Below are 27,935 nucleotides of genomic sequence, written 5' to 3'. Positions count from 1 at the left end.
GGGACCACTGTAAACGGTAGCTAACAGGTTTTTGCTCGGGAATACAAATTTCTTAATGAGTTTAAGATATTGGTCTGGGCCCTTGAAATTGCTTCAAATGTTTAATGCTAGTATGAGGAGAGCCTAGAATCACCTAACTCCCTGTGGAGTGGTTTTGGTTAGTATATTTCAAGTTCCGACTATCCGACTAAATATTAATTCATTTCATAGGGGGCTAATAAAAGACACTGTCCTTGTCCTTATAAGATACCAGGGAGGACGGCATATTAGAGGCGGAGAGGCTGCACCTGGCCTCCCAGTCTCAGCCTTTCTCTGCCGCCCACCACTGAAGGGGCTCTGGAATTCCTTAGAACCGCCGCAACTTCCCAAGTGACGTGAGAGAGCCCAAACGGGATTGGAGCATGGTCCTTGAGACCGAAAAATGTGGTAAAACTGGCTGGTCCACCGAAGGGAGAGTCTTTTGCGGTAGGTGGAGCTGCGGGGCGGGGACGAAGGGAAAGCCTAGCTCGGGTCCTGCTGGCCGCCTGGGCCTGCCGGGCCCCGCCCCCTTCTGTCCAGGGACGTTCCCGGCTACGAAGGCAACCTAACGGGCTTGGGCGGTGGCCCCCGGCGCCCCGCCCTCTCTGAGCCCGCCCCCGGCTCCATCTTGCCGGAAACCTGGTTGGGCTGTGACGCTGCTCCCCGGGGTGAGGTGAGGAGCGGAGACCCCTACCCTTCCCGCCCCTCGTCTCCCTGGGTCATGTCGCCCCGGTGCGCTCTGAGGCCGGACGTTCAGGAGATGGCGGGGCCTCGCGTGTGTCCTCGCGTTAGGGTGCGGTGGAGGGGCCTCTGGGCCTCCGGGTGGTGGGCGACTCGCTGTGCGCGTCTTGGGACCCGGGCAGCCCGGCGGGGGCGTTAGGACGGAGGCACGTTGGGATGGGGTAGGTGCAGCGGCCAGCCGGCCGGCTGGGATCATAGAAAATATGTTTGCTGATCCTCTATGCCCTTGGGCTGTCCGGAGATCTGAGGGAGCAGTGACGCCCCGCGCGGAGGCAGTTGGACTACAGGTGGAGGGAGAGGCCGGAGAATGGCTCTGCTGAAGCGACCTCAAGGAGGACTGAGTAGGGAAACCAGCGAGCAGCGCCGAAAGCTACGTCTGGATGATGACTAGACTTTCCGGTGACATAGCAAATTTAGGGGAAATTGGGAAATTTATTCTGTGCTTAGTGAACTGTTGGAGAGAATGCGTAAGCCTAAAATTGTACACTGGCTCAGGTTTATAACTCTTAGAAACTAGGAAATAGGATTCCGGATTTGATTCCTATTCTCTGAACAGCAGCAAACGTGCGGGTATCAGCCCATCCTGTGGGAATACTTCTTGTACAGAGGGAGATGATTGATGTCCACCGTAAGCTGACAGAAATGAGAAGTTGCACAATGTTTTTTAAAAAAATGTTTTCTTCTTCCCAAAGCCTCCCAGTACATGGCTGTATATTTTAGTTGTGGGTCCTTCTAATTGTGGCATGTGGGACCCTGCCTCAGCGTGGCCTGATGAGTGGTGCGAGGTCCATGCCTGGGATCTAAACCTGCGAAACCCTGAGTGAAGTTCCGGGGGGGAACTTAACTGCTGGGCCTTGGGGCTGTCCCCCTAACTCCGTAATTTCTGCCAGCTGTTAGGGAGCTGATCTGATAATCTGTCCTAATTAGATAATGAGTTACCACTCAGAGAAGGAGTTTTAAGCACCAGATAGGTAGGAAAGTAGAGAATTTTGGCCACTGGAAATTTAGGCCTCTTTTCAGTTCTCACCGTGGTGGCTGCCTACTCTGTCCAAGCAGAGGCTCTCTGTGCCTCTTGTTCTTTATCCAAGGACCCTGCTGACTGATTTAAGTGGTCCTTCCTAACCAAGAGACAGGTTTTAGAAAATTGTAGTATCTGCTTTGGCCGTCTTCAGTCACTTTTCCTGTTCCATATTTGTTTCATAAATTTGCAACAGTTGGCTTCTTGTGTTACTGGGCTTCTTGCCATCTTGATACTCCCCTAGTGAGACTCACCCTTTTAGTAACTGACTCACTGGGTGGAGATGGTTTGGAAAACCAAGGATGATTTTTTTAACGTTTAAAAAATCTTTTAAAAGCAGTCTTTTAAATCTTTTAAAAGAAAATAAAAGCTCTGGTTCACCAGTATAGTCTGTTGTTCCGTGGATAAAGTGAGTAATTTGTTGAGTCGCCCTGAGGTGTGTTTTGCTTTTGACAAAAACTTTTTTTTTTTGGCGTGAGGAAGACTGGCCCTGAGCCAACATCTGTTGCCAGTCTTCCTCTGTTTTGTATGTGGGATGCGGCCACAGCATGGCTTGATGAGCGGTGTGTAGGTCTGCACCCAGGATACCAACCGTGAACTGCTCCACTGCTGAAGTGGAGCCTGAGAACTTAACCACTACACCACTAGGCTGGCCCCTACAAAAACTTGTTTAATCTACCTTTTGAATTGATGATACGTGCACAATTCCAAAAGGTTCATTGAAAAGTATGTCTCCTCCTCATTATGCCCCAGCTCTCCTCCCTGGAGGGAGCCACTGTTTCATACTTCCTTGAGTATATTTTCAGGGATATTCTCTACATATACAAGGAAATAAATGTATTTTTTACGTGTATGGTTGCAAATGATCTATGCAGTTTTTCACCTTACTTTTTTTTACTCTTAGTGATTTAGAGATGGTTTCACATATGAGTAAAAGAAGGGCTGGCACCTGAGCTAACAACTGTTGCCAATCTTTTCTTTTCTTCTTTTCTCCCCAAATCCCTCCAGTACATAGTTGTATACTTTAGTTGTGGGTCCTTCTAGTTGTGGCATATGGGACGCCACCTCAGCATAGCCTGATGAGTGTTGCTATCTCTGCGCCCAGGATCCAAACCAGCGAAACCCTGGGCCACCAAAGCAGAGCACAGGAACTTAACCACTCGGGCACAGGGCCACCCCCAAGATGCTCATTTTTAATAGCTGCATAACATTTCATTGTATGGCTATCCATAATCTATTTCACCTGTCCCTTATCGATGGACTTTTAGGTTGTTTTTAACCTTTTTCTATTACAAATAGTGCTGCAATGAATAGCCTTGTACAGACATAATTTTGCATTTGTGCAAGTATTTCTGTAAGGTACATCCCTGAAAATGGAATTATGTTCCAGTCCTTTATATAATTACATTCTTCAAAATGCACTCACATTCACTTTCTTAAAATTGCTTTAAGTTTTCTCATATACAGAGAATATTTACTTCATTTTCATTCTGTTTTGAAACTCTTGTTGACATAATTCTTCTAGGCCCTTAAAGGTAAGATTTAATATAGTAGCTAAAGAATGTAGAAGTAGGACTTTGTCACTAAACAATTCCTGAGATTTAGAAATTTAAATTGCTTATGTAGCCTTTGGTACTGTAATTACTTGTTGCCTTTAAAATTATTCTTAATTTCTCTCATGAATTATTTTCAGATTTTTTTCCCTTTCTTTTGACCCCAGCCTCTTTTGCTGTTGGACCATCTGACTGTTCTTAGGTACTCTTGTCCTTCCTTTACTCCTTACACCAACCAGGTTTAGAAAAGAAGAAAGCGAAAGCGATATAGCCTGTTTCTGTTTTTACATCCATGACTTTGGATCCCAAATGATTATTTTAGAACTGACTGGAACAGTTTTCTTATTATTATCTTTCTTATAAACTTATAACTTTGACTCAATATATGCCCATTCATTTTCAGTTTAGCAAGTTTTTAGCTTCTATCCTTTGATTATGTCATAGGGACACTAAAAGAACTTAACTTTATCATCTCATTTTCCTATACGTACTCAAAAGGCAGGATGCTTTTCCCCCTGTACCTAGGACAGTGCTTAATACATAATGGGTTTTCATAAATGTTGAATTGGATTTGTTTGAGGTCTTGATATAAAAGATATACAAATCATTTACAGCTGTTTTGGGGAGATGAGCCAAAACATTTATTGAAAAATTTAGCAAATTATATGGTAGATCCAGAGATGCCAAAATATTTTGATACTAAAATATGATTCACGGACCAGCGTTATTAGCGTCTCCTGTAAGCTTAGTTAGAAATGCAGAATCTCAGGCCCCATCTCAGAACTACTGAATGAGTCTGCATTTTAACAAGATCCCCAGGTGATTAACATGCATATTAAAGTTTCAGAGGTACTCTTTTGTCTAGTACATTGTTCAAAAGAGGGAGAGAGAAGATTTGAGCTGAATAGGTTGGGAGGGGTGAGTGAGCTCAGGCTTGAGGACCAACTCAGTTAATGATAGCAGTGGCGGAAGCAAAGGCATGTTGGGAATGGTTCAGAGATAGAGATTTTGCATTGGAGGTTAGGTATTGGTAAGAGATAAATTGAATAGATAAATTGGAGCCAGTACTAAGGAAACCTGAATGTCGGGCTGATGAATTTTCATTTGATATTCCAGCAGTAGTCACTGAGGAGTTTTGACCTAAAGAGTAATGTGTTGAAAGAGCAGCATTTTAGGAAAGTTTATCTAATGATGGTGTCCAAGAAAACTGAAAGTGTGAGAGCATAAGCAAGGATATGAATAGAGAAGTAATTTTAGTAAAATAGGCATCAAGTAATGACAGCCTGATCTAAGGGGTATGGCCATGAGAATTGAAATGACAGGAAGGAGAGGCATTTCAAAGGAAGAAAAGAAAAATACTGGGTTACTTAACTATACTGGAGTAATAGTAACTGAAATTGTGGTAAATACCCTGCCCCTTCTTTTTCTGTTTTGATGACCATCTTACAGTTCTGTCCCACCTTTTGCTTACACCTGACATTCTTCTTCTACTTCCTTGTCAATGTGTCCAGCACCTTAAAACCTGGTTTAAACTTTTGGTAGTTTCTTTACTTTCCGGACTCAGTACAGTGTTTTATGGCAGATGCTAAACAAAAGATTGTTGACTTTATATAGATATATTAGCCAGGTATATTGCATTTGATCACTAGTAGTCTTTTAGATTTGATAAAGCTATAGAAGAGTATTCTTTTGAGCGTTTTTGTCTCTTGTTTATTTGCATTTGCTTTAGCTTAGTAGTGTTTTCTTCAAATGCAAAAGGCATATATCTACAGGTAGATTTGTTTGTGGTTTTTTGGTTCACCCTAGCTCCATTTGTTTTATATGAGCAGTCTTTTAAAAAAAAAAAAAAAACTTTTTAAGTTTAAACATGCAAAAGTGGACAGAAGAGTGTGATGAATCCCTATGTACTCATCACCCAGGGTAAACGAGTATCAACTCATGACTGATCTAGTTTCAACTATACTCCCACACAACCCCTTCATGTTATTTTGAAGTGATTCCCAGCCATCATATCATTTTATCTGTAAATATTCAGTGTGTAGCTCTAAAAGATCATGGTTCTTTATGAAAATCACAATACCATTATTACACCTAAAAATATAATAATTTCTTAACATCACCAGATGTCCAGGTGATTGTTTGCAAAATCTGGTGCAGACTGTGGTTCCCAAAAGATATTTCCAGTGTTATGTTTGCTGATCAGAATACTATCAAATCTTCATCACTATGCATTATCACAGAATAGATAATCAATGTGTGAGTGCCTCTTTAATCCCAGGTAAACTGTACTATACTACCGTACTTTCTTTTCCTGTCAATCAGAGAACGTACACAAATTTAAAAATTAGTCTAAGACTATTAAAATTGGGAATGCATTAGCAAATATTGGTAATATATGTAGAGTGGTATCTGTACAAGGCTATTCATAGCAGCACTGTTTTTAAGAGTAATGTCTTTAAAACACAGTAATTTGACCACACATTCATAGTGGGATATATTCCAGTATAATAATCTGAATGTTTGTGTCCCCCCCCCAAATTCATGTGTGAAATCCTAACCCCCAAAGATGATATTATTAGGAGGTGGGGCCTTTGGGAAGTGCTAAGGTCATGAAGGCAGAGCCCTCATGAATGGGATTAGTGCCTTATAAAAGAGGCTCCAGAGGGATTCCTTCCCCTTCTGCTGTGTGAGGACGCAGGGAGAAGGCACCAGCTATGAACCAGGAAGAGGGCCCTCACCAGAAAATTTGACTATGCTAGTACCTGGTCTTGGACATCCTAGCCTCCAGAACTATGAGCAATGAATTTGTTGTTTATAAGCCACCCAGTTTATGAAATACTGTTATAGTAGCCCTTATGGACTAAGACACCCAGGGACCAAAAACAAATTGCAAAAAAGGATTTTTAATTGTTTTTTAGTAAATGTGTTGTTAGTAACAATATGGGTATTTGTACTAATTTCCTATGGCTGCTGTAACAAATTATCACAAACTTGAAGGCTTAAAACAACACAGGTTTATTCTTCCAGAGTTCTGGAGGCCATAAATCCAAAATCAGCATCACTGGGCTAAAATCAAGGTTTTGCCAGGGTTGTACTCTCCCAGGAGGCTCTGGGGGAGCAGCTGTCCCTTGCCTCTTCCAGTTTCTGGTGGCTCCCAGCATTCTCCAATATCTGTCTCCATGGCCACATTACTTTCTTCTCTTTACTAAATCCCCCTCTGCCTCCCCTTTATAAGGATACATAATGTGACTGCATTTAGGACTCACCTGGATAAGATAATCTCCCCAGTTCAAGATCCTTAACTTAAGCACATTATTTTTGCAAGATAAGGTAATATTCACAGGTTCCAGGGATTAGGATATCTATTGGGAGGCCATTATTCAGCCTACTAGAGTATTACTATTCTGAAACTCAGAGTAGAATAAAGCAGGTGGTTGTGTTAAGGCATTAGGAAGTAAGAAGTTCAGTGTAAGGGAAAATATACATAAATATAAAATCAAATCAGTTAAATAAAAAAAACTTGTAATCCTAATTTTGAATTGGAAATATCAGTATGAATGTTTTCTTTGGAGAAAAAAAAAAGTATTACTAGCCCTGTTTCACACTGAAAAGGCCTAGAAGCAATGATCAATTAGTAGTAGTGAGCACCCCTATTACCCAAGTTGTAATTTTTAAAACATTTATCATTTCCCAAGAAAAGTGAAGAAGGCTCCTTCTTCAGAGAGTAGACTGATTCCAGGTCTGGGGCAAGAAAAGTACAGGATAAGCCTGGAATATCTTGTCCTATAAAATGGCAGGGAAACTATCCAAGAGATCTGAAGTTGTGTCAAAACAACTCATTAGGCAATGTAAAGAGCCTTCTCTTGGCCAAAGATGGGAGAAATTGAGCAATAATAAGAAGAATAAGTGGATTGAAATATATCAAATATGTTTACATCTTTGAATTAAAATTGATAAAAAAATTAGTCATCTTGTATGCTATGGAACCAACTCATTTTGAAAACTGGAAAGGAAAAGAAAAAAAAGCAAATATCATGTCTTTCCTATATAGACTATTTCAGGAAAACCGTATAGTTGATCAGGGGAAATTTCTCAAGAAGTATTCCAGATAATGAAGAATGATAGAATTAGATCTAGGCATCAATCATCAGCCACAAAAAAGAGTGACAGCTGGTCATTATGTGTTTCCTGATGGAAGTACAGAAAACACCTGTTGAGTATTCTTGCCAGAAAAATTAACCTGAATATGACCAAGCTTCTAGATCTGACTACTAATTTATAGGAAATAACTGTTAAAGAATATTATGGAGATTCAGTCAGCAAAATCTAGATGTGAGAGATTTCAGAACAAACTGCCTAGTTTCTTCAACAAACTGTAAGGAAAAAGGAGAAGGGAGGCTTATCGATTAAAAGAGACCTCCAAGAGACACGTCAATTGATTAGAATATGTGGACCTTATTTGTATACTGATTTGAACAAACAAACTATAAAAAATATTTTGAGACAGTTGGGGAAATTTGAACATTGACTGTATATTTGATGATACTAGGAAATTGTTAAATTTTTAAGGTACGATTTGGTAAATGGCTATGGTTTAAAAGAGTCCTTGTCTTTTTACATATACTGTATTGAAGTTCTTATGAGTAAAAGGATATGATGTCTGGGGATTTGCTTTAAGATTATCTAGGAAAGGGTAGTTGTTGGGGTACAAATGAAATAGGATTAATCATGATTTGATAATTGTTGAAACTGAACATGAAGGTTACGTGGACATTCATTATATTAGGTTGAAACAAGAATTTTTTTTGTATGTTAAAAACAGTTGAATCTCAGTAATGCTGTGTAGTTCAAGCTAATACTGTTCTCTCTACTTTTAAATGTTTGAAATTTTCTATAATAAATTAAACAAATATAAAAAACAAATATTTAAAAGATAATTGGAAATTTTAACACTGACACATTGATGATATTATGATTATATTTTTAAAACAGCCCTGTTAATTAAAAAAAAGTTATGTTTTTAGTGATATGTACTTAAGCATATATAGGTTAAAATGATAGATTGTCTAGTGTTTGCTTCAGAATAACCAGTGAAGTGATGGGGAGTGAGTGAGAGTATTGAAAAAACAAGACTGGCCATGAATTGGTAACTACTGCGGCTGGGTGATGAGTCCATGGAGTTTCTTATACTGTTATCTTTACTTTTGAATAAGTTTGAAATTCTCCATAATCAAAAGTTTATACAAAGAAAGAAAGCCAGGGTTTAATCCAGGTATATATGACTACAGATTGTTAACTCTTAACCATTATATCATTGTTACCTATGATATGGTTGTATCACCATGTAAGGAGATTTCTATGGCACCTAGGAAGCATTTATTTTAATATTTATAGATTCATTTTAATGTTACCTTGTCTTTGTGGAAGAAACTGTTGCAGGTTTTCCATTTATGGAAGTGATATATAGCAAACTTTTAAAATAGATTTAAGTGAAAAATTAATTGACTTGAAGAAAAATATTCCATAAATAATAGTACCAGTAGTATTCAGATATGACAAAAATTGTGTGGTATGAGGAAAATGAATTACCGCACTATACTGCCTCCATTGGTACGAATAGTGAAATGAAGAAACATAGTATAAGCTTTGCTTATACCCCTAATATCTATATTTGAATGCCTGTCACTCTTGAAAGGTGTATTTTGTATAGAACTCCATGATAATATATATCTTCAGAGGCTTTAACCCTTATAAGAAATTACAGAAGACATTTTTTATTTTTGTTACAGAATGTCATACCCAGGGTATCCCCCTACAGGCTACCCACCTTTCCCAGGATATCCTGTAAGTATTGCCACTTATAATACTAAAATAGCTCATATCCTTGGAATAGGTGTTGTGTAGGACTAGCCCATGACAGATCTTACAGATATGATACAGCAGGGGTCATAAACTCAAATGCCCGGAGATCCTGAGTAGAATAAGTAACTGAAGGCAGTTGTTGTGGGGAACTAGAGGGCATTTGCCTTACCCATGGAAAGCCAGCAGCTACTCAGCTGTAGCCTGATGTGGCCATGCCAGGAGGCCAACCAAAGTTGCTAGATATTCCATTTCTTCAGGTAAAGCCAGAACTGTGGATTTTATGTGATATTGCCCCAATTTTTTAAATTGGGAAATTAATTTTTAAAATGTTAAATGCAGGCCAGCTCCAGTGGCCTAGTGGTTAAGTTCAGGGCGCACTGCTTTGGTGTCCCGGGTTCAGTTCCCCAGCACAGACCTACACTGCTCTGTTAGTGGCCATGCTGTGCTGGTGGCCCACATACTAAAAAATAGAAGAAGATTGGTACAGAAGTTAGCTCAGGGTGAATCTTCCTCAGCAAAAAACTAAAAATAAATAAAATGTTAAATGCTGTATGAGCCAATAAAACATATATGTGAGCTAAATCCATCTCATGAGTCACTGTTTTTTAATCTTTGTGTTAGCACGTTTAAAATAATTAAGAAGGACTTGATTCAGAGATAACAAGTTGTAGCGGATTTGTAGTTTGAATATTTTTAGTATTTGGAGTGCATTTTATAAATGTGCTACCAAGTTCTGCCTTGTTGATGTCTATCTGAGGACTAAACTCACAGCTGAAGCATAAGTGAGAATTATGCATTTCAATTTTATATTCATAAGTATGTAGGGCATCTTTCTAACTCAGTGAGAATAGAAAGAGGGGCCTATATAGATTAATGGTAATGTGTGTATCCTATGTGAAGTGAATATGTAGCTCTCCTGAATTTATCATAGGAGAGATGAGAGTTATGAATATGTTCCCAGGTCCCTATGTACTAACGGGATTCTGGCAATCATTTCAGTCAGTGTAAGCTAATTGCTGAAATACAACTCCAACATCCCAATGACTTAACACAATAAAAACTCATTTCTTGCTTACTTTAGTCTCCTGGAAGTCAGTGGCAGGGGCGGGGGTTGGGGAGTGGGCAGTCGGCAAAGCGGCTTTATTCCATGTAGTCAGGTTCCAGGCTCCTTCTGTGTATTGGCTCTACCATCCTCTAGTGCCTTGGAGTCGTCCACTGGATCCTGTGCTTCTGACTGGCAGATGAAGGAAGAGAGAGGGTAGAGGACTGGGCAGGAGGTGTTTAAGGGCCAGGCTGGAAGTGATTTACGTTTCTTCTGTCCACATTCATTCACCAGTATTCAGTCATGTGGTCCTACCTAACTGCAAGGGGATCTGGGAAATGTACTCTAGCTTTGTGGCCAGGGAAGAAAGTTCAGTGAACAAGTGACAGTTTCTGCCACACTTAGACATAGTTCTGAACTGAGGTCCAAAATATCACACCCCATGTGTGACACAGGTCACCTTTTTTTTCCCAACTATGCAAAGATCCAGGTGTGTTGCAAGAGAGCCATGAATTCCTCTCTTTAGGGTAGGGAGGCGGGTCTTTCTCATGTTTCCAGGTGCTAGGAAAGTGAAGGAACTAATGAGCTTTGTGAGTTGTTCCTGAAGCCTTGAGGTTTGGAAAGAGCCTGGGTCTTACTCCTGAGTAGAGAAACAGACCCCTCTTGCCTGACACAGGTAGAATTAAATTTAACTGAGTTCTGACAAACTTGTGTCCTGACAAGCTAGTACTGTATACTTGTAAACTGGTATAAGATACCAAGACTTCTAATGAGACTTTTAATATGTAAAAGAACAAGTTAGACCTTAACCGTTGCCTCTGTTCCTTTTTTTAGACGGCTCATATTCCTCTATGATCATTTGAAAATTTTTCTGGTTTTTCAGCCTGCAGGTCAGGAGTCATCTTTTCCCCCTCCGGGTCAGTATCCTTATTCTAGTGGCTTTCCTCCAGTGGGAGGAGGTGCCTACCCACCAGCACCAAGTGGTGGCTACCCAGGATCTGGAGGCTACCCTGCCCCTGGAGGTTATCCAGCCCCTGGAGGCTATCCTGGTGCTCCACAGCCAGGGGGAGCTCCATCCTATCCCGCAGGTGAGTTATGGGTTGTGGTCAGTCGTGGTTTGGAATTGCTGTAGCACTTTTTCCTTCTCAGCTTTATTCTCATCATTCCTGCTTGTTTTGTGTGAGGTCAGAGTTGCTCTTAGCCTATTCTCTCCCTTAGATAGTAAGGACTAGCTGGCGAGATAGAAGCATAAAGGTTCTCAGGGGGCGTGAAAGGTGGGAGCAGTCTCAAAAATTCTGTTGTGAAAGGAATTGGAATAAATCTTATGGTAATAAAGAACCAATATATAAAACTTTGCTTGATTATTTGTAATCTTAAGAACTGACTAAGACACATTTCAATTAGCATGATTGTGACCTTTAGGACAGCTTTCTCCGAAGGTTAAAAAAAAAAAATTACCACTTTTGTATTGTACGTTAGTAAGGCAGATGAATGAAGTAAAAAAATTTCAATTTCTTTTTTAATGGGGAAGGAATTGGTGAGAAGTTGAATTTAGATGAAAAGGGACAGCTATTATAGCATTAATAGCATATTTTTTTACACTGTTAATAGTAGATAATTTTCTAAAGTTTTCTCTTCAGTCATGAGAACTGTCACTATAGTTTGTTTATTCTTTTCTCTAGTTCCTCCAGGCCAAGGGTTTGGAGCTCCACCAGGTGGAGCAGGCTTTTCTGGCTATCCACAGCCGTCCTCACAGTCTTATGGTGGTGGCCCAGCACAGGTCCCCCTACCTGGTAGGTACCAGCTGTCCAGAGAAAAGCAATCGCAAATTATTTTGAATTTTTCACTTGTCATTAAGACAACTTAGTTTATGTTTGGGATAGTCTTCCGTAAACGTTTATACTAAGTACTTCTATAAGTAATTTTAAATACGTGAATGGTTTCATGAAATGTATTAATTTTATGGAAAAGTTTAATCAGTAAGTTGGAAATAAGGACCCGCTTTTTCAATGAAAAAAGGAAAAATCTGTCCCAAAGCCATAAAGCAAAACCTTCAGGAGCTTCTCTGTTCATTTCTGTACCAGAAATAAAACAACCCCCAGAACTGTATCCTGATATCCTTTCCAGATGGAATCAGAATTTAATCTGGTACAAGTGTTTACATTAAAAAGAGGTATTATTCGTTAGGAAATTATGTAGGACATGGATATTTAAAAGATTCTTAAGACCAAAGTTGGTTTTAGATCCAGTAAATTATATTGAAAAATTACCCTAGTGATAATATAGTGTGAATATTCTCATATGTTTCCATATTCATAATAATCAATGCTGTTTTGAAAAATTAAATCATATAAGACCTGTTTGTATTTTTTTTAACACGTAGGTGGCTTTCCTGGAGGACAGATACCTTCTCAGTATCCTGGAGGTCAAGCTCCTTACCCTAGTCAGGTATTTTTGCTCCTACCTTTTAAATTTAGTCTGGGTAACTGGATAATGCCAAGAAGGGCACCACTCCTTTGCTGCCGTTAGAGGTTTCCATGAAGCAGAGGAGATGGTCTATAATAGTCACTTAAGAATTTAATCTTTGCTTCTGAAAGACTCCATGCTATCTTTGGTCCATCTGCTTTAAGTAGTGTCCTGATGACTTTTATCAGAGAAGCATAGGTCCCTTCTTGAGGATGATGATCTCATAACTTTTTCATAGAGATTCACTTGGGTTCTTGGCATTGGTTTTAGTTCTTTTTCCTCTTCCTTTGTTGCCAGTTATAACTATGAGCTTGGGTGACTGAGTGATTGGTATTTCCAGCAGTGTTTTATGAAGTGAAGTTTCATTTTCTATTTTTACCTTTATAACTTTCCACTCTTCTTTCAGATCAATACAGAATCCTTTCCTTCTTATCCTGTTTTCTCTCCTGTTTTTTTGGATTATAGCAGTGAAGTGAGTAAGGTTTTCTAATGTTCACTAATCACTAGGTCCCCTATATGTGTTTTCATTTGTTTCTGATTTCTCCTGTATTTGTCTTTCACCACTTCCTTGAGGGCTCAACTGTGTCTGTTTTATCTTTATGTCTGTGTAGTGCTTGGCACAGCTTTAAACGTGGTAGCCAATTAATGTCCATCAAATTAATTTCTCAATGGCCCTAGAAAATCTCCCATTTATCAAATCTTTGCCCCATCTCTGTATGGCTCCTTATTTTAATATTAAGTTTTATTCTTTAATTGCCTTGTTAATTCTGTTATATTCTGTGCAAGTTACTAGGAACATAAGCAGTATACTTTCATGCTTATCTTTATCTTGATTTTCTCATTTATTTCCATACTGTCTATTCATAAAGATCTAGCATTTTCAAGTTTCTTTTAGGCTTGGATGGGAGAGGGATTACAGTCTTGGAAGAGAAACACCTTAGCCATTTTTTGGCTTATTTCCCTCATTTGATGAATTTGAGCTCCAGAGAGATTAAGAAACTTGTTCAGGGTCCCACAACTAGTGAAAGACAAAGCTGAAACTAGATCCTACGTCTTCTGACCCCCAGACCTGTGTCTCTGTTATACAATGCTTCTTTGCAGATACAGTAAACAATATTCCTCCAAAGCACATAGTAAATTGCTTTCAATCCTCTTTTTTATTGTTGAAGTTGATTTTTAATTATGTTATAAATCTGTGGCTATTTTAATCATTTGTTAAGAGAATTTTGATTTTAGTTTAAGCATGCATATAATTTGAGACATCATTTTATGGCTGAATATAAAAGATTTTTAAACATAAAACACTAAAAGTAAAACACACATACAGTGCAACTTCTTTTGTGTAACAATTACCACCTTAAGATAGAACTAAAACCAGTAGGGGGAAGTTAACAGAGTGTTAGATTTTGAAAGGGGTTTTAGATGGAAGTGGAGGAATAGGCTCCCTTGTGAGGAGTAAGCTCCCTGTCACTGGAAACCCTCTGGTAGAGGCTGGTTGTGCATGTATGTGTCAAGGAAGATGTAAAGAAAATTTGTGTCTTGGTTGGGCAAGTGGGCCAGGTGACCTCTCCTGGTTGAGCCAATTCTAGTTCTATGGCAAATTTTCAAGAGGAAAGTTGGAATCAAGTGGGTGTCAAAGGATGGAACTTTTGGTGGCAGGTAGTGTGGGCTTTACTGTGCTGAGAAATCTCCCCTAGTTAGAGTTTTGACCTCAAGAATGTGGACCCTGATTTCTTTGAATTCAGTATAATGCCTGGAGGATGATAGTATTCTTGATGAAGATTCACTTCAAACTCAGACTTTTAACAAAGAACAAAACAAAACGATTTTCCCCTACAGATGAAAAATGGGGGGCCTGCTGCATGGCTGAGTGGTTAAGTTTGCCCGCTCTGCTTTGGCAGCCCGGGGTTTCGCCAATTCAGATCCTGGGCGCAGACCTGGCACCGCTCATCAGGCCAGGGTGAGGGGCATCCCACATGCCACAACTAGAGGCTCTCACAACTAGAATCTACAACTGTGTACTGGGGGGCTTTGGGGAGAAGAAGAAAAGAAAAAGATAAAAAAGAAAAGTGGAATAGGTTTGTTTTTTAGGAAAGAAAAGGATGACAGAAAATGAGAATCATCAAACAGTACATGATGAGGGTTAGTTTCTCTTACTATCTAGTTCAGTGTATTATAAACAAAGGTTTATGCCCTGCTTAGATTTTAGCGACAGTGGTTATATCAAAGGAAACTTTCTTAGTTTCTCAGTACAGTAAGGCTCATGTAAAGACAGTATGTTGAAAATATTTTTATTCTTGAATGTTTGCTACAAGTAGAATAATTTTAGTTTTTCCTTAAAACCGTATACAAATATTTCTTGTTAGTTCTCTGCTTACATTTCTAGCTTAGAAACTAGCAAAGGATAGTTGTTAAGGCTTATTGGGGGCCGGCCGGGTGGCATAGTGGTTAAGTTCGCATGTTCCACTTTTCAGCGGCCCAGGGTTCACCAGTTTGGATCCCGGGTGCAGACATGGCACCGCTTGGCAAGCCATGCTGTGGTAGCCATCCCACATATAAAGTAGAGGAAGATGGGCATGGATGTTAGCTCAGGGCCAGTCTTCCTCAGCAAAAAGAGGAGGATTGGCAGTAGTTAGCTCAGGGCTAATCTTCCTCAAAAAAAAAAAAAAATAAAGAGAAATGGTAAAAAATGAAAAAGAAAGGCTTATTGGTAGAAGAAAATGTTAGCATAAGAGTATAGATGAGTGGGAGGAATTGTTGATCATAAAACTGTTTGCTGGAAGGTGGTCCCGCCCCCTTTTCCCCATTTACTTCGACCTCACAGGTGCTGGCATATTGCTATATTCAATGTGTGTAACTCTAGGACAGTTTCAGTTGCCTGAAAAGCAGTTGCATCTTTTTTTTCCCTTGAGGAAGATTAGCCCTGAGCTAACATCCACTGCCAATCCTCCTCTTTTTGCTGAGGAAGATTGGCCCTTAGCTAATATCTATGCCTATCTTTATCTATTTTATATGTGTGTGTCGGTCCGCACCCAAGATCCAAACTGGCAAACCCCGGGCTGCTGAAGCAGAGCATGTGTGAACTTAACTGCTATGCCACCAGGCTGGCCCCTGAATCATTTTATATTTTGAAATGATTTTGATTGCATGTTTAAATGATATTATAGAGATACTGGGTTAAATAAAACATATTACTAAAATTAAATTTTTGAAAAATGTAGTGAGATATCATCTTGCTTCATTTCATCCCTCTTACGCCCTGATTTGAATATTTTAGGAAAATTATTAAATTGTTTCGTAGCTTTGTAATTTTAAATTTTTTTAACTTTTAATTTTGAAATAATTTCAGACTTAGAAAAACGTTGGAAAAATTGTACATAGAATTCCTGTACCCTTTACTCGGATTCTCCAAATGTTAACTTCTTATATAAACACAATACAATGATCAAAATCAGGAAATAACATTGATATGCTATTACCCAACCTGTAGACCTTATTCAGACTTCACCAGTTGTCCCAGTATTGTCTTTCTCTGGTTCAGGATCAAATCCAGGATGAAACATTACATTTATTGTCATGTCTCTTAAGTTTTCTTTAATATGAAATAATTCTTCAGTCTTTGTCATTCATGACCTTGACACTTTTGAAGAGTACCACCAGTTATTTTGTAGAATATTCCTTAGTTTGGGTCTTATATTTTCTCATGAATTTGGGTCTTATATTTTCTCATGAATTTGGGTTATGACATTTGGCAGGAATACCACAGAATTAATGTAGTGTCCCCAGTGCATCTTAACAGGAGGGACTTATTGTTGACTTATTCCATTTCTAGTGATAATTGGTTCTGATCACTTGTTTAAGATGGTGTCTGCCAGGCTTTTGCTTTCTGGTTTATTTTCTTACAAAATCAATGGATATTGTACCTCCTGGAATCTCTAATCATCATTTTCATTTTGTGCTTTTCTTATTTTAAACTGTTTTATTTCATGTTTAATAATCAGGGCCCATAGAGGAAATGAAGAGCTATTACCAAAATTGTATTGCTTGTTCGGAACTTCATTGGGCAACTCATATTCTACTTCACTAAAGCCATTATGATAGTCTTTAAATCAAACACTGACTCATCTTCACTATCCAGGGATCAATCTTTTTTTTTCTCCTATTTTACCAAGAAGGAGCCCAAGGCATAGGAAGATTGTGACTAATTTCACAAGCTTGACTATCTTATCTCCTGAAAGTTTGGTGTTTGGTTGTCTATCAACAGGAGGGAGATAGGTCTTTTCTGCCTGTTCCAGAATGAACCCTGATAATAAAATGTTCATATTCTTGTCCTAAAACCCAAACACTGGCTTCCTTGCCTAAGAGTGATAACTGGGGAAATCTTAAGTTGTCTTCTTGTCAGCAGGGAATCCTGATTTGGATTTTTTTTAAATTTGTATTTCTTTTATTAAAGAAGTTGAACATCTTTTTCATATTATTTCTTTTTTTCTCCAGTTTTATTGAGATATAATTGACGTATAACATTGTATTAGTTTTAAGTATTCAACATGATGATTTGACACATGTATATATTGTGAAAAGATTACCACAAGAACTGACTTGGATTTTATGCCTCTTGTCCTCAGGCTGCTGCGATGACTCAGGGCTCTCAAGGAACAATCCGACCAGCTGCCAACTTCGATGCCATGAGAGATGCAGAAATTCTTCGTAAAGCAATGAAGGGTTTTGGTAAGGGAAACAAATTTTTGTCTTATTTATAATAAGTTCAAGTGATTGAATCTAAAATAAAAAAAATAAGCTTTATATTTTAAACCAAGTTTATTTGAGAGCCTGTATGCACGTACCTCAGTTTAATCTGGCACCAGGTACCTTGTAAGCATCCAAGAGATGTCCTCAAGGCGAACCCAGCACAGACTTCATCCTTACTTAAACATGTATGGTTCTTTCAGGGACAGACGAGCAGGCAATTGTGGACATTGTAGCCAACCGTTCCAACGATCAAAGGCAAAAAATTAAAGCAGCTTTTAAGACCATGTATGGCAAGGTATGTTTGTTTGTTTTCTTTTTCTTTGCTGGGGTCAGCATGAACAGTGGCCTGTAGTCCCTGCATTCTTGTCAGGTTGGATACTATCTTTTTATTAGTACTGGTAGTACAAAGTAGAGACAACTAGACTTGAGAGACTCCAAGGGAGGTGTATTCACTATTTATTTCTCATAAGAGCCTTTCTAATTCTAGAGTAGTCTTTGATCTCATAGTCATACCTTATACTATATCTGGTATGTGATAGATGTTCAGTAGAAAATAGATTATGACCACAATCATGATCAGTACCTCGGTTCTCAATCTTCTTCTTACAGTGGGATTCAAGGACTTATTATATAGCCCCTGCTTATTCTTGGTCCTTGGCATCATCTCCCACTACTCTCCCTGCCTCTAAACATATCCTATATTAGAATTGTATGCAACTTCTTGCCATTCCCTGCACACACCATGATCTTTTATATTTCTGTGCTTGGTTTATGTTGTTCTCTTAGCGTAGAACACTTTTCCCTCTTTTTCTGCGTGGGATGCAACTTCTCCAGGTTTTGGCTTAAATAGCTGCTCTGTGAAGTTTCTCTCATTGCTCTGGGCAGAATTTAGCTGCTGTTTCCACTGTGGTCCCGTAGCACTTTGTAAAACCTCCGCTATAACTAATCTCACTGGCCGCCTCCGGAAACTGAGCTCCTCTCATGCAAACCATGTCATATTCATCTTTGTATTTATAGCACCAAGTATAGGAACAATAACAATAGCCACGTGTAATGTTTGTTGAATGGATGATCAGGACTAAATCCAGCAAGATTCCATGGCTAAAAAGTACTTCTCAGATATAAAGGGAAAAGCTGAGTAGCATTGGTTTGCCATTTAGATAGGAATCCCCAAAATTTCCTAACATCATCTGGATCCAGTTTACTTTTCTCAGAGTGGGAGTAGAGATCCCTCAGTTGGTCCCAGCTTGCCTATTCTACTCTGCTTTTCCCTCTCCGCCTAGCGTGGATCCACTTCTTTAACCTTAAGGCTGATTAAGCAACACAAACTCTAGATTTCCCATGACTCACTCTCTCCCCAAAATATTTACCATATTATGAATTTCTTTAGTTCATATATAGTCTGTGCTATACTGTCCTGCATTTTCTCATATATTGCTTTAGAATTAAAACTAAATTCACAGCCTATTTTCCTTACCCTGAGCCACGTTTTCTCTTGACTTCCTAATAATTAATAAAAATACTATTCTTCTAGCCTAGGGTGGAGTCTTCTTTGATTCCACATTCTTCTTTATCAGTCAGTCAGTTAGTATTTACTCAGTGCTTACTGTATACCACGCACTGCTTTGTCCTAGCAATTGATTATTGACTATGTCTTGTTGATCTAATCTGTAAAAGGGCTCTTTAAAAATGTGTCTTCTATCTCCTTTTTTTCTTTCCATTTCCATTGCCACCACTCAAGTTCAAGCCTTTATTACTTCTTACCTAAATATTTCAGTAGCCTAAATGTTCTCATGTGTACCCTCTTTGTCATCATGGTCCATACTGCCTACTGTTGCTACATCGATGTCATTTTCTTGCATAAAAGTTTCCAGTAACTCCTCCTAGCATGTAAAATCAAATCTACATTCTTTAGCTTGGTATTCAGGGTAACAGTCCAAGCATATAGTTACAACTTAGTTTTACTAATCTGTGAAAACATTCCCACCTAACAAAATTGGTTATCTTACTGTACCATTGAACAAGATTCTCTCATTCTTGTCTCTATACTAGTGATTCTCAACCATAGCTGAACATCATAATCTCCTTTAGAACTTAAAATCACGTGCAGAATCTTAGTATTTGTCCTTGACATGATATTTTTTTTCTTTTCTTTTTTTCTTCTTAAGATTTTATTTTTTCCCTTTTTCTCCCAAAGCCCCCCGATACATAGTTGTATATTCTTAGTTGTGGGTGCTTCTAGTTGTGGCATGTGGGACGCCACCTCAGCGTGGCTTGATGAGCAGTGCCATGTCTCTGCCCAGGATTCGAACCGATGAAACACTGGGCCGCCTGCAGCAGAGTGCATGAACTTAACCACTCAGCCACGGGGCCGGCCCGATATTTTTTTTTCTTAAGAAAAATTCCGCAGATGATTTGAATGCATAGCAAAGGCTGGGAACCACTTTTCTGTTCCTTTTTTGTGTTCCTTCTTCTTGCCTAAAATACCTTTCTCTTTTTCCCTCTTTACCTGCTAATTTTTACATGCTCTAAAAGATAGGAACTGAAAGCTTTCTTTGAGCTCTCTAGCCCACTTTAACTTTTCCTGTTTCAACTTTCTGTTATTTATTTCTGTATTACTTACTTGTCTGGTGCTGGAGTGCAGGCTGCCTTATATTATCTCTTTTTAGATGTTTGTCTTATTTTTATAAATAAGAACCTGATGATGATGCTTTCTGCTTCCTCATAGAACAAGAACAATTTCTTATACTAAGTAAATATCTGCTTATCATTTTGTTAATTTGAATTATTCTTTGTTTCATGTATCTTTTGTCTTTGTACCTGGGACAGTGGTACAGCTATAGTAAGAATTATTGTTAACTGTTTATTGATAGAATGAATAAAATTCATCTGCTTGAGTGTAACAAACTTCAAATGTATATTTTGTTATTTCTTAGTCTATAATATTCAGATTTGAAATTTAGGTTTTCCTAAAGCAATTCAATTCCATTTTTCTGTTAAAAAAATTAAGCAACAAAATTTGGAGAGCACATATACCTAGTTTGTATTTGTAATCAAACAGGATTTAATCAAAGATCTCAAATCAGAGCTAAGTGGAAATATGGAAGAACTGATCCTTGCTCTGTTCATGCCTGCTACGTATTATGATGCCTGGAGTTTACGGAATGCAATGAAGGTACTATATGTCATTTATTTTGAATATTCATCCTATTTCAAATGTCAAACCCCATAAATTATGGCAGTTCTGAATTTACAGTGACAGCTAAATCAATACATTATTTCATAACATTTGAATATATAGAGCTTTTCAGGTCTGGAGGCCAAAGAAATATTTGATGGAACTGTAAGATTTATATACTTTCAGAGATTCCGTTTTCCTTTGTATAATTCTCCCTTTCCTCATTTCACACAGGGAGCAGGAACTCAGGAACGTGTATTGATTGAAATTTTATGCACAAGAACAAATCAGGAAATTCGAGAAATTGTCAGATGTTATCAATCAGAATTTGGAAGAGACCTTGAAAAGGACATTAGGTCAGATACATCAGGCCATTTTGAACGTTTACTTGTATCCATGTGCCAGGTGAGTATAGCATCAATGTGTGTTGTTGGAGGGAACGTTCTTTACTGCCCATTGCCAGTTACCATTCTTTATTCTTTGTAATATTTAGCTATCTTGGAATCTTGCCTTCTTTAAGAGGGTTAACACAGAATCCAGTGTGTAAATTTCTTTGTAGTCATTATTGAGGTTTATTTCTGCAGATCTGGCTTTTGTCAGGAATCAGAAATTAACCTCTTTAAGGTTATATAGAATCAGAAATCAGCTGGAGGGTCTGTCTTAGAATGGGGATGAATCTACACTTAAGCTTAGCATTGTACTGCCAGTTAAGTTGGACCGTCAATGAAGATATGCAGGACTGCTGTTGAAATGCTATGGGAGGTGAGAACTGTGTGAAGAGAGCCAGAAATGCAGAAAAACATTTCAGGGTTCACAGTAATATTGTGATTAGCACTTTCCTCATTCTGATTCCCGCCAGATGTGCTGGAGAAGTGACAGAAAATTCTCCAAATAGGGTATTTGGAATGATATTATAAACACACGTAGAATGGGATGATGAGGGTATATTTATTTGAAAAAGATGATGCCAAAGACTAGCACACTGCTTCAGTATCTGGAGTTATCGGCTATTCTGTTAGTGCACAAGGTTGGACAGTCTTGAGGGTTCTAAAAGTAGAGGAGAGGCTCTTCAGAGCAAAGGGAGGTAGTTGCAGAAAAGATAGTTTGCCAAAGTGAGTGGATGTGTAAATGAGAAAAGAAAGTAATAGGTGGGAGGAAATTAAATTTACCTACAACAGAGTTATAAGCAGGAGAGTAGGTTAGCATTTAAAAAGAAGAAGAAGAAGAAAACAGGCAGGCACAGAGATTTAATGCTAAAAAGTTATTATTAAGACTTTATATGAGGTGCTGAGTATCTCTGTATGCAGGGTTCAAGGCCCAGCCATTTTATAGAGTAAAGGGTCCTCTTCCGGGGAGTGAGCAGAGGAATGGCTTCCTAGGAAAATGGGGCTGTATTGTGTGTTTGGCTCCAAAGACAATAATCTGGGAAGATTTTCCTGCGCACCTTTTTCTATGCTATATTCAGTCACCCATTTAGAATATGCTTCTATATATTCCCTGTGCCCAGTGCCCTTCAGAAGACAGTTTCTCACCTTCAGGAAACACCTCTCCATTTTGTTCGCCAGACACTGAGACTCTAGAAGGCGGCCTTTGCTTCATTTGTGTTTGTGTTTCTATTTTGGGGAGAAAATAACTGCCCCTCTAAGCTTCAGTCTTGCTCAGGCCCAGAGCTTTCTCTCTCCCTCTCTCCTTCCTTCTCTCTCCTCCTAGGGAAGGGTTTGGTATACAAATTGGCACAGATGAGCAGAACTTGAGTTATTTATAGCTTCTTCTAAAGAGCTCATGTGGCATATTTATGTATTCATTTATAATAAATACTTATATATTAAGATTACACTTGGATGAGGGAAAGGAAGTTCTTGAAGCCTCCATATTATATGTTCCCTTCCTTGACTTCAATCCCTTGAAGGTAGGGACCTTGTCTTTCTTGTGTCCCCACCACCTAGTACATCCTGTTGGTTTTGTTTCTCTGGAGAACCCTGACTAATACAGCCTGGCACAAAGCAAGTGCTCCATACCTTTTGGATGCATGAATGAATACAAAGTGGAACTCTGCACAATGCATATTAATCTTAAATTCCGGCTAAGGAGAATTATAATTTCTTATTTGAGTGGTAGTTTATATCTCTTAATAGAGATATTTTTCTATATGTGCTTATGTATAATTTCTTATGGAAACCTTGTATGGTTTAATTTATCTCTCAAAGCCCTGAAAACCTGTCATTTTAACATAACCTCACTAAACCATGATCATATATTATAAAATCCAACGTTGGTAGTGTAATAAAGTACTAGTTACACTAGTACAGTTTCTTTGGAAATGAAAGATATGCATGATAAACTTTATGCATTAATCTTTAACAAATTGTCCCTTAAAATCCAAAAGTGACTAGATTGCAAAAAAATTTTTTATTGAACTTGTATCTCTTCCTTCCAATTTCTGCCTTTCTCTTTTGCAGGGAAATCGTGACGAGAACCAGAATGTTAACCACCAGTTGGCTCAGGAAGATGCTCAGCGTCTTTATCAAGCTGGTGAGGGGAGACTAGGGACAGATGAGTCTTGCTTTAACATGATTCTTGCCACAAGAAGCTTTCCTCAGCTGAAAGCTACCATGGAGGCTTATTCCAGGGTATGAGCTTTTCTTTTCAAGATTTGGCTTCTTTTTTAAGGTATGAAAATATTTTAACCACTGTACTTTTTGTTTGCAGATGGCTAATCGAGATTTGTTAAGCAGTGTTGGCCGTGAGTTTTCTGGAAATGTTGAAAGTGGTTTGAAGACCATCTGTAAGATACTTTTGTATTTTGCTTTGTTTTGTTTATAAATGAGTGAGAATTTAGATAGTTGTTCCCATTAAGTAACGATAATTGATACAGCCTCCCTGGAATCTGCTTAGGCAGAGGCAGAGCTAAACCTATGTTTTTACGTGCAATTCCCTATGAATGGCTGGGGGTGTGATCAGTTCGGGTTGTTTGGGAATTATTTGGACTTTGAGGACTATGTAAGAGATAAGTTGTAGCATTTCCATTAAGGTGAATGGGAAAGCATTGAGGAACTACAAGTACCACCACACAAAGTATCATTTTGAGCCCCCCAAAAAATACCTCTCAACTACTCAGCCCACTGAGACTCTTCCCTTTTGAAATTAAAAACTCAATTTCTGGTGTCCTGGTGTTCAGATGTCTAGTGAAATAGAAATTTCTTTCTCATGGAGAGTGTAGCACTAAAGAGAGTATTAGTAACGCATTGGTATTAGCAATTGAATGTCTTACAAATATTACTATAGTAATTGTAGCTAAAGTAATAATGTAAAGTTAGTATATCTCTACCATCTACAGGAAGAGACTTAGCTAAGTAATTTTTTTTAATAGAAAATGTGACAGATTTCTTATTCTCAAATCTTTGCTCAGATCTGTGTTTTCTTTTTTATATTGGAGTGTATCTCATATCCTTCTCTCAGCCAAATGAGATATTTGACCTCTAGAATTCAGATTTTAGTCATTATTCCTTTTAAGTAAGACTTTATGAGGGCACAGTTGCTACGGATCTTCCCACTGAAAGGGGTAAAATGTAAAGAATCTAAGCTACTGCATCTGTGGAGAGAAAATGGTTTTTTTCAGCCAGAGAGAATCTAGAATTGAAAGTAGCCTGTCTGATGCAGCTACAAAGAAAGATGGATGCTGAGAAAAATCAAGGGGGAGAATACCTTTCAACTCACCTCATGTGTTTCTGAGATGATTACATAGAAAATGATCAAAGAGAGGGTAGACGTGCTAAATGAAGCTGGAGCGAGGACATTTGTCAAGTCATGATTCCATGTCTGAAGCATCTCTAACTTGCAGTGCAGTGTGCCCTTAACCGCCCTGCCTTCTTTGCTGAGAGGCTCTACTACTCTATGAAAGGTGCTGGCACAGATGACTCCACCCTGGTCAGGATTGTGGTCACTCGAAGTGAGGTGAGGCTTTATCTTGTTGTCCGACCTTACTTGATTTTGAGTGTTGATTTATTTTTTTTTCCCCTCCCCCCTGAATGTTGATTTCTTGAAAGTTCCTCAGTTGGTTGTCAGTCCCTCAGGAATGATGTTAAGAAAGAGCTCTCGGGGGCTGTCCCCGTGGCCGAGTGGTTAAGTTCACACGCTCCACTGCGATGGCCCAGGGTTTCGCCAGTTCGGATCCTGGGTGCAGACATGGCACCACTCATCAGGCCACGTTGAGGCAGCGTCCCACATGCCACAACTAGAAGGACCTGCAACCAAGATATACAACTATGTACTGGGGGGATTCGGGGAGATAAACCAGGAAAGAAAAAGAAAGATTGGCAACAGTTGTTAGCTGAGGTGCCAATCTTTAATTAAAAAAAAAAACAAAAGAAAGAGCTCTCTTTGTCGCTGCTGGTAGAGGTTGTATAGTTCACTTTTCTCATGTCATGAGAGAGGCTTGCTGTAGTGAAACAGACCACTGTACCTCAATGAAGCCGGTGCCAAGAGATTTTCCTACTTGAGAAGGTCTGTGGAGAATACTAGTTTATGGCAAGCTGGAAGATATTTAACTTTTGGTTTTCATTTTGCTTATGTAAAAAATTGTATGAAAGACCTATGCAGATTAATCCTTTTTATTGTTAGTGCTGTTGAGTCGATTCTGACTCCTAGTGACCCTGTGTATAGCAGAGTGGAACTCTACCCAGTCTTTTTGTCCCATCCTCTTACCTTCTGGTGCTGTATCACACAGAAGTTCCTTTGCTATTGATAGGGTTTTCATGACCAGTTTTTTAGAAGTGGGTGACCAGGTCCTTCTTCCTAGTCTGTCTTAGTCTGGAAGCTCTGTTGAAACCTGTGAAACCTGTAAACCTCCACTGGTATTTGAAATACTGGTGGCATAGTTTTCAGCATCACAGCAACACGCAGCTGCCACAGTATGACAACTGACAGATGGGTAGTGTGGTTCCCCATCTGGGAAATGAACCCCGGCAGCATTGGTGAGTGTGGCAAATCCTAACCACTAGACCACCAGGGCTGGCTAGATTAATCCTATTGGATATAAAAATTCTTGAAAGTTAACCTACCTTGTTAATTATAGAACAATTTTTAAAGGAAATTCATCTTTATCTCAGTACCTAAATATAGCCTCAAATGTTTTCCTTTCTTTGATTGTGTGTATTTATTGGACTGTTTTTTAATTGAAAGAAAACATACATTACTACATTATACTAAAGAAGGCAAATCATTTTTAAAAAGGAAACCAGAAAATGATGTTTTAAAAAAACTTTTTGTATGTTTGTTCTTAGACCTAAATTTTCTAAGCAGGATTTTTTTTAATTGTAATAAAATATACATAACGTAAAACTTACTGTTTTAACCATTTTTAAGATTACACTTCAGTGGCATTAAGTACATTCACATAGTTGTGCAGCCATCCACCACCAGAACATTTTCACCTTGCAAAACTCAAAATCCATACTCATTAAACAGTAACTCACCGTTTTCCTCTCTCCCCTGCCAGTACCTGGCAACTACCATTCTACTTTCTGTACCTGTGAATTTGGCTACTCTGGGCACCTCATATAAGTGGAATCATATAGTGTTTGTCCTTTAGTGACTTCTTTTACTTAGCATAACATCTTGAAGTTTCATCCATGTTGTAGCATGTGTCAGAATTTTCTCCCTTTTTAAGACTGAATAATATTCCATTTTATGTATATATCACATTTTGTTTATTCATTCTGCCATGAGTGGACACTTGGTTTTCTTCCACCTTTTGGCTGTTGAGAACATTGCTGCTATGTGCATGGGTGTACAAATATTTGAGTCCCTTCTTTCGCTTTTGTGCATAAACCCCGAAGAGGAATTGCTGTATCATATATTAATTCTATTTTTTTTTTTTTGAGGAATCATGATACCATTTTCCACAGTGGCTGCACCATTTTACATTCCTATCAGCAAGGCATAAGAGTTCCAGCTTCTCCACATCCTTGCCAACACTTGTTGTTTTCTCTGTTTCTCATAATAGCTATCCTATCAAATGGTTTTTAAATGACTAATATTTTTGGAATAATAGATGAAACTAGTACCATTCTTATCCAACGTTTTTACAGAACAGTGAATCAGACCTTCATTGGGTGATGCTAGCACTAGTCTGAAAGCTAGCTGTAAAATGTCAATCATGTGGGTGTTTTCCCCCTCTGCTTTGATTATAATTAGGATCTTTTCACTATTAAGAATAATTCTAATGAATACCAGTTTTCTTTTAACAGCTTTTTTCTAACATCAAAATATCATCTCTTGCATGCAGATTGATCTTGTACAAATAAAGCAGATTTTCAGTCAGATGTATCAGAAGACCCTGGGCACAATGATTGCAAGTGACACGAGTGGAGATTACCGAAGGCTTCTTCTGGCCATTGTGGGCCAGTAGGGGGGATTTTTTAAATGAATGAAGCTATTCAAAGCTTATCCTTCAACACAATGACCTGCATGCAGCAATATCAACCATCAACCATCGCCTAACCAAAAGAGCTTTTTACCAAGGAGTGTGTCAGGGTATTGTGCTTGGTTTGCACATGGGGTTATTGCCTTAATTCCAATGTTATTTTTTCTCTATACAATTACTGTAAAGCCGTATCATAATGATATAGTAATAATGCAATGTTTTTAAAGCACAATTCTCACTGTTCTTATTCTAATCAGGATACAAAATTGAATAAAAATGACAACAATCTCTAATTCTGTGTAATAATATTGAATTAAAAAAGGTTGCTGAAAACTCTGCCTTCCAAAGTCTTACTCGGTCCATTGGACAGGTATAGTTGGTAGAATGTCAAAACTGTATTACTTGAAAAAGAAAATTCAGCTCTTTGACCTAGAAGAGTATTTCACATCTTATTTTACATAAATTGGTATTTTATCTTCAAAAACACTAAACTTTCCACATTTTCCACATAGTATTGCTTGTAACAACTTTTTAAAAGGGATCAGATGTTTATATGTATAAAATATATAGCCTACTTTTATGTCTACTAAAACTCGCTAAAGATTTTTATTGGCCCTTGATTTAAAAAAGATATTTATGAAAGACTTTAAAATTAATTGCAATTTAATCATGATTCAAGAAAGTGAAGCTTGACACATAAGAGGTGCTCAATTAATGAGTGAATGAGGCTTAAAAGCATCTCCCTGGGAGAACTGAATGTTAGCTCTTTGGAGAAATAGTGCAGGACGTCAGTTAGTGGTACAGCAGGGTGATTTCAAAACCCACTGGTTTATCCCCAGTACTGAGCAATTACTTACTGAGTATGTTGAGCATTACTATAGGTA

General features: G+C 38.5%; 1 protein-coding gene across 4 annotated transcripts; it reads left to right on the top strand.

Moving 5' to 3' along the window:
- Nucleotides 1–367: 367 nt before the first annotated feature.
- Nucleotides 368–27,344, top strand: ANXA7 (annexin A7). Of its 4 annotated transcripts, none has more exons than XM_008517780.2 (14): nt 391–691; nt 9,120–9,174; nt 11,118–11,322; nt 11,917–12,027; nt 12,618–12,682; nt 13,107–13,172; nt 17,326–17,428; nt 17,650–17,744; nt 20,511–20,624; nt 20,862–21,032; nt 23,087–23,257; nt 23,337–23,412; nt 24,469–24,581; nt 26,914–27,344. In XM_008517780.2, the coding sequence occupies exons 2-14, from the start codon at nt 9,121–9,123 to the stop codon at nt 27,034–27,036; spliced, it is 1,467 nt and encodes a 488-aa protein (XP_008516002.1). In that variant the 5' UTR covers nt 391–691; nt 9,120; the 3' UTR covers nt 27,037–27,344. The 4 variants fall into 4 exon arrangements, with proteins under 4 accessions (XP_008516003.1, XP_008516002.1, XP_070422204.1 ...); XM_070566099.1 differs by lacking the exon at nt 391–691 and adding an exon at nt 920–1,158; XM_008517781.2 differs by lacking the exon at nt 13,107–13,172 and having other exon boundaries at nt 368–691.
- The last annotated feature ends 591 nt before the right edge of the window (nt 27,345–27,935 follow it).

Source organism: Equus przewalskii, chromosome 1 (genome assembly GCF_037783145.1).
Source record: "Equus przewalskii isolate Varuska chromosome 1, EquPr2, whole genome shotgun sequence".
Taxonomy (NCBI): Eukaryota; Metazoa; Chordata; class Mammalia; order Perissodactyla; family Equidae; genus Equus; species Equus przewalskii.
The sequence above is the reverse complement of the archived record's forward strand: the minus strand, read 5'-3'. Positions and strand labels throughout refer to the sequence as shown.

Bases quoted from the DNA above. Each gene is read 5' to 3' on its own strand.
- ANXA7 (XM_008517780.2), top strand. From the start codon at position 9,121: ATGTCATACCCAGGGTATCCCCCTACAGGCTACCCACCTTTCCCAGGA. The intron at 13,173-17,325 runs GTGAGTAAGGTT...TCTTGTCCTCAG, and splicing joins TTTTGGATTATAGCAGTGAA to GCTGCTGCGATGACTCAGGG. The intron at 17,429-17,649 runs GTAAGGGAAACA...TGGTTCTTTCAG, and splicing joins TAAAGCAATGAAGGGTTTTG to GGACAGACGAGCAGGCAATT.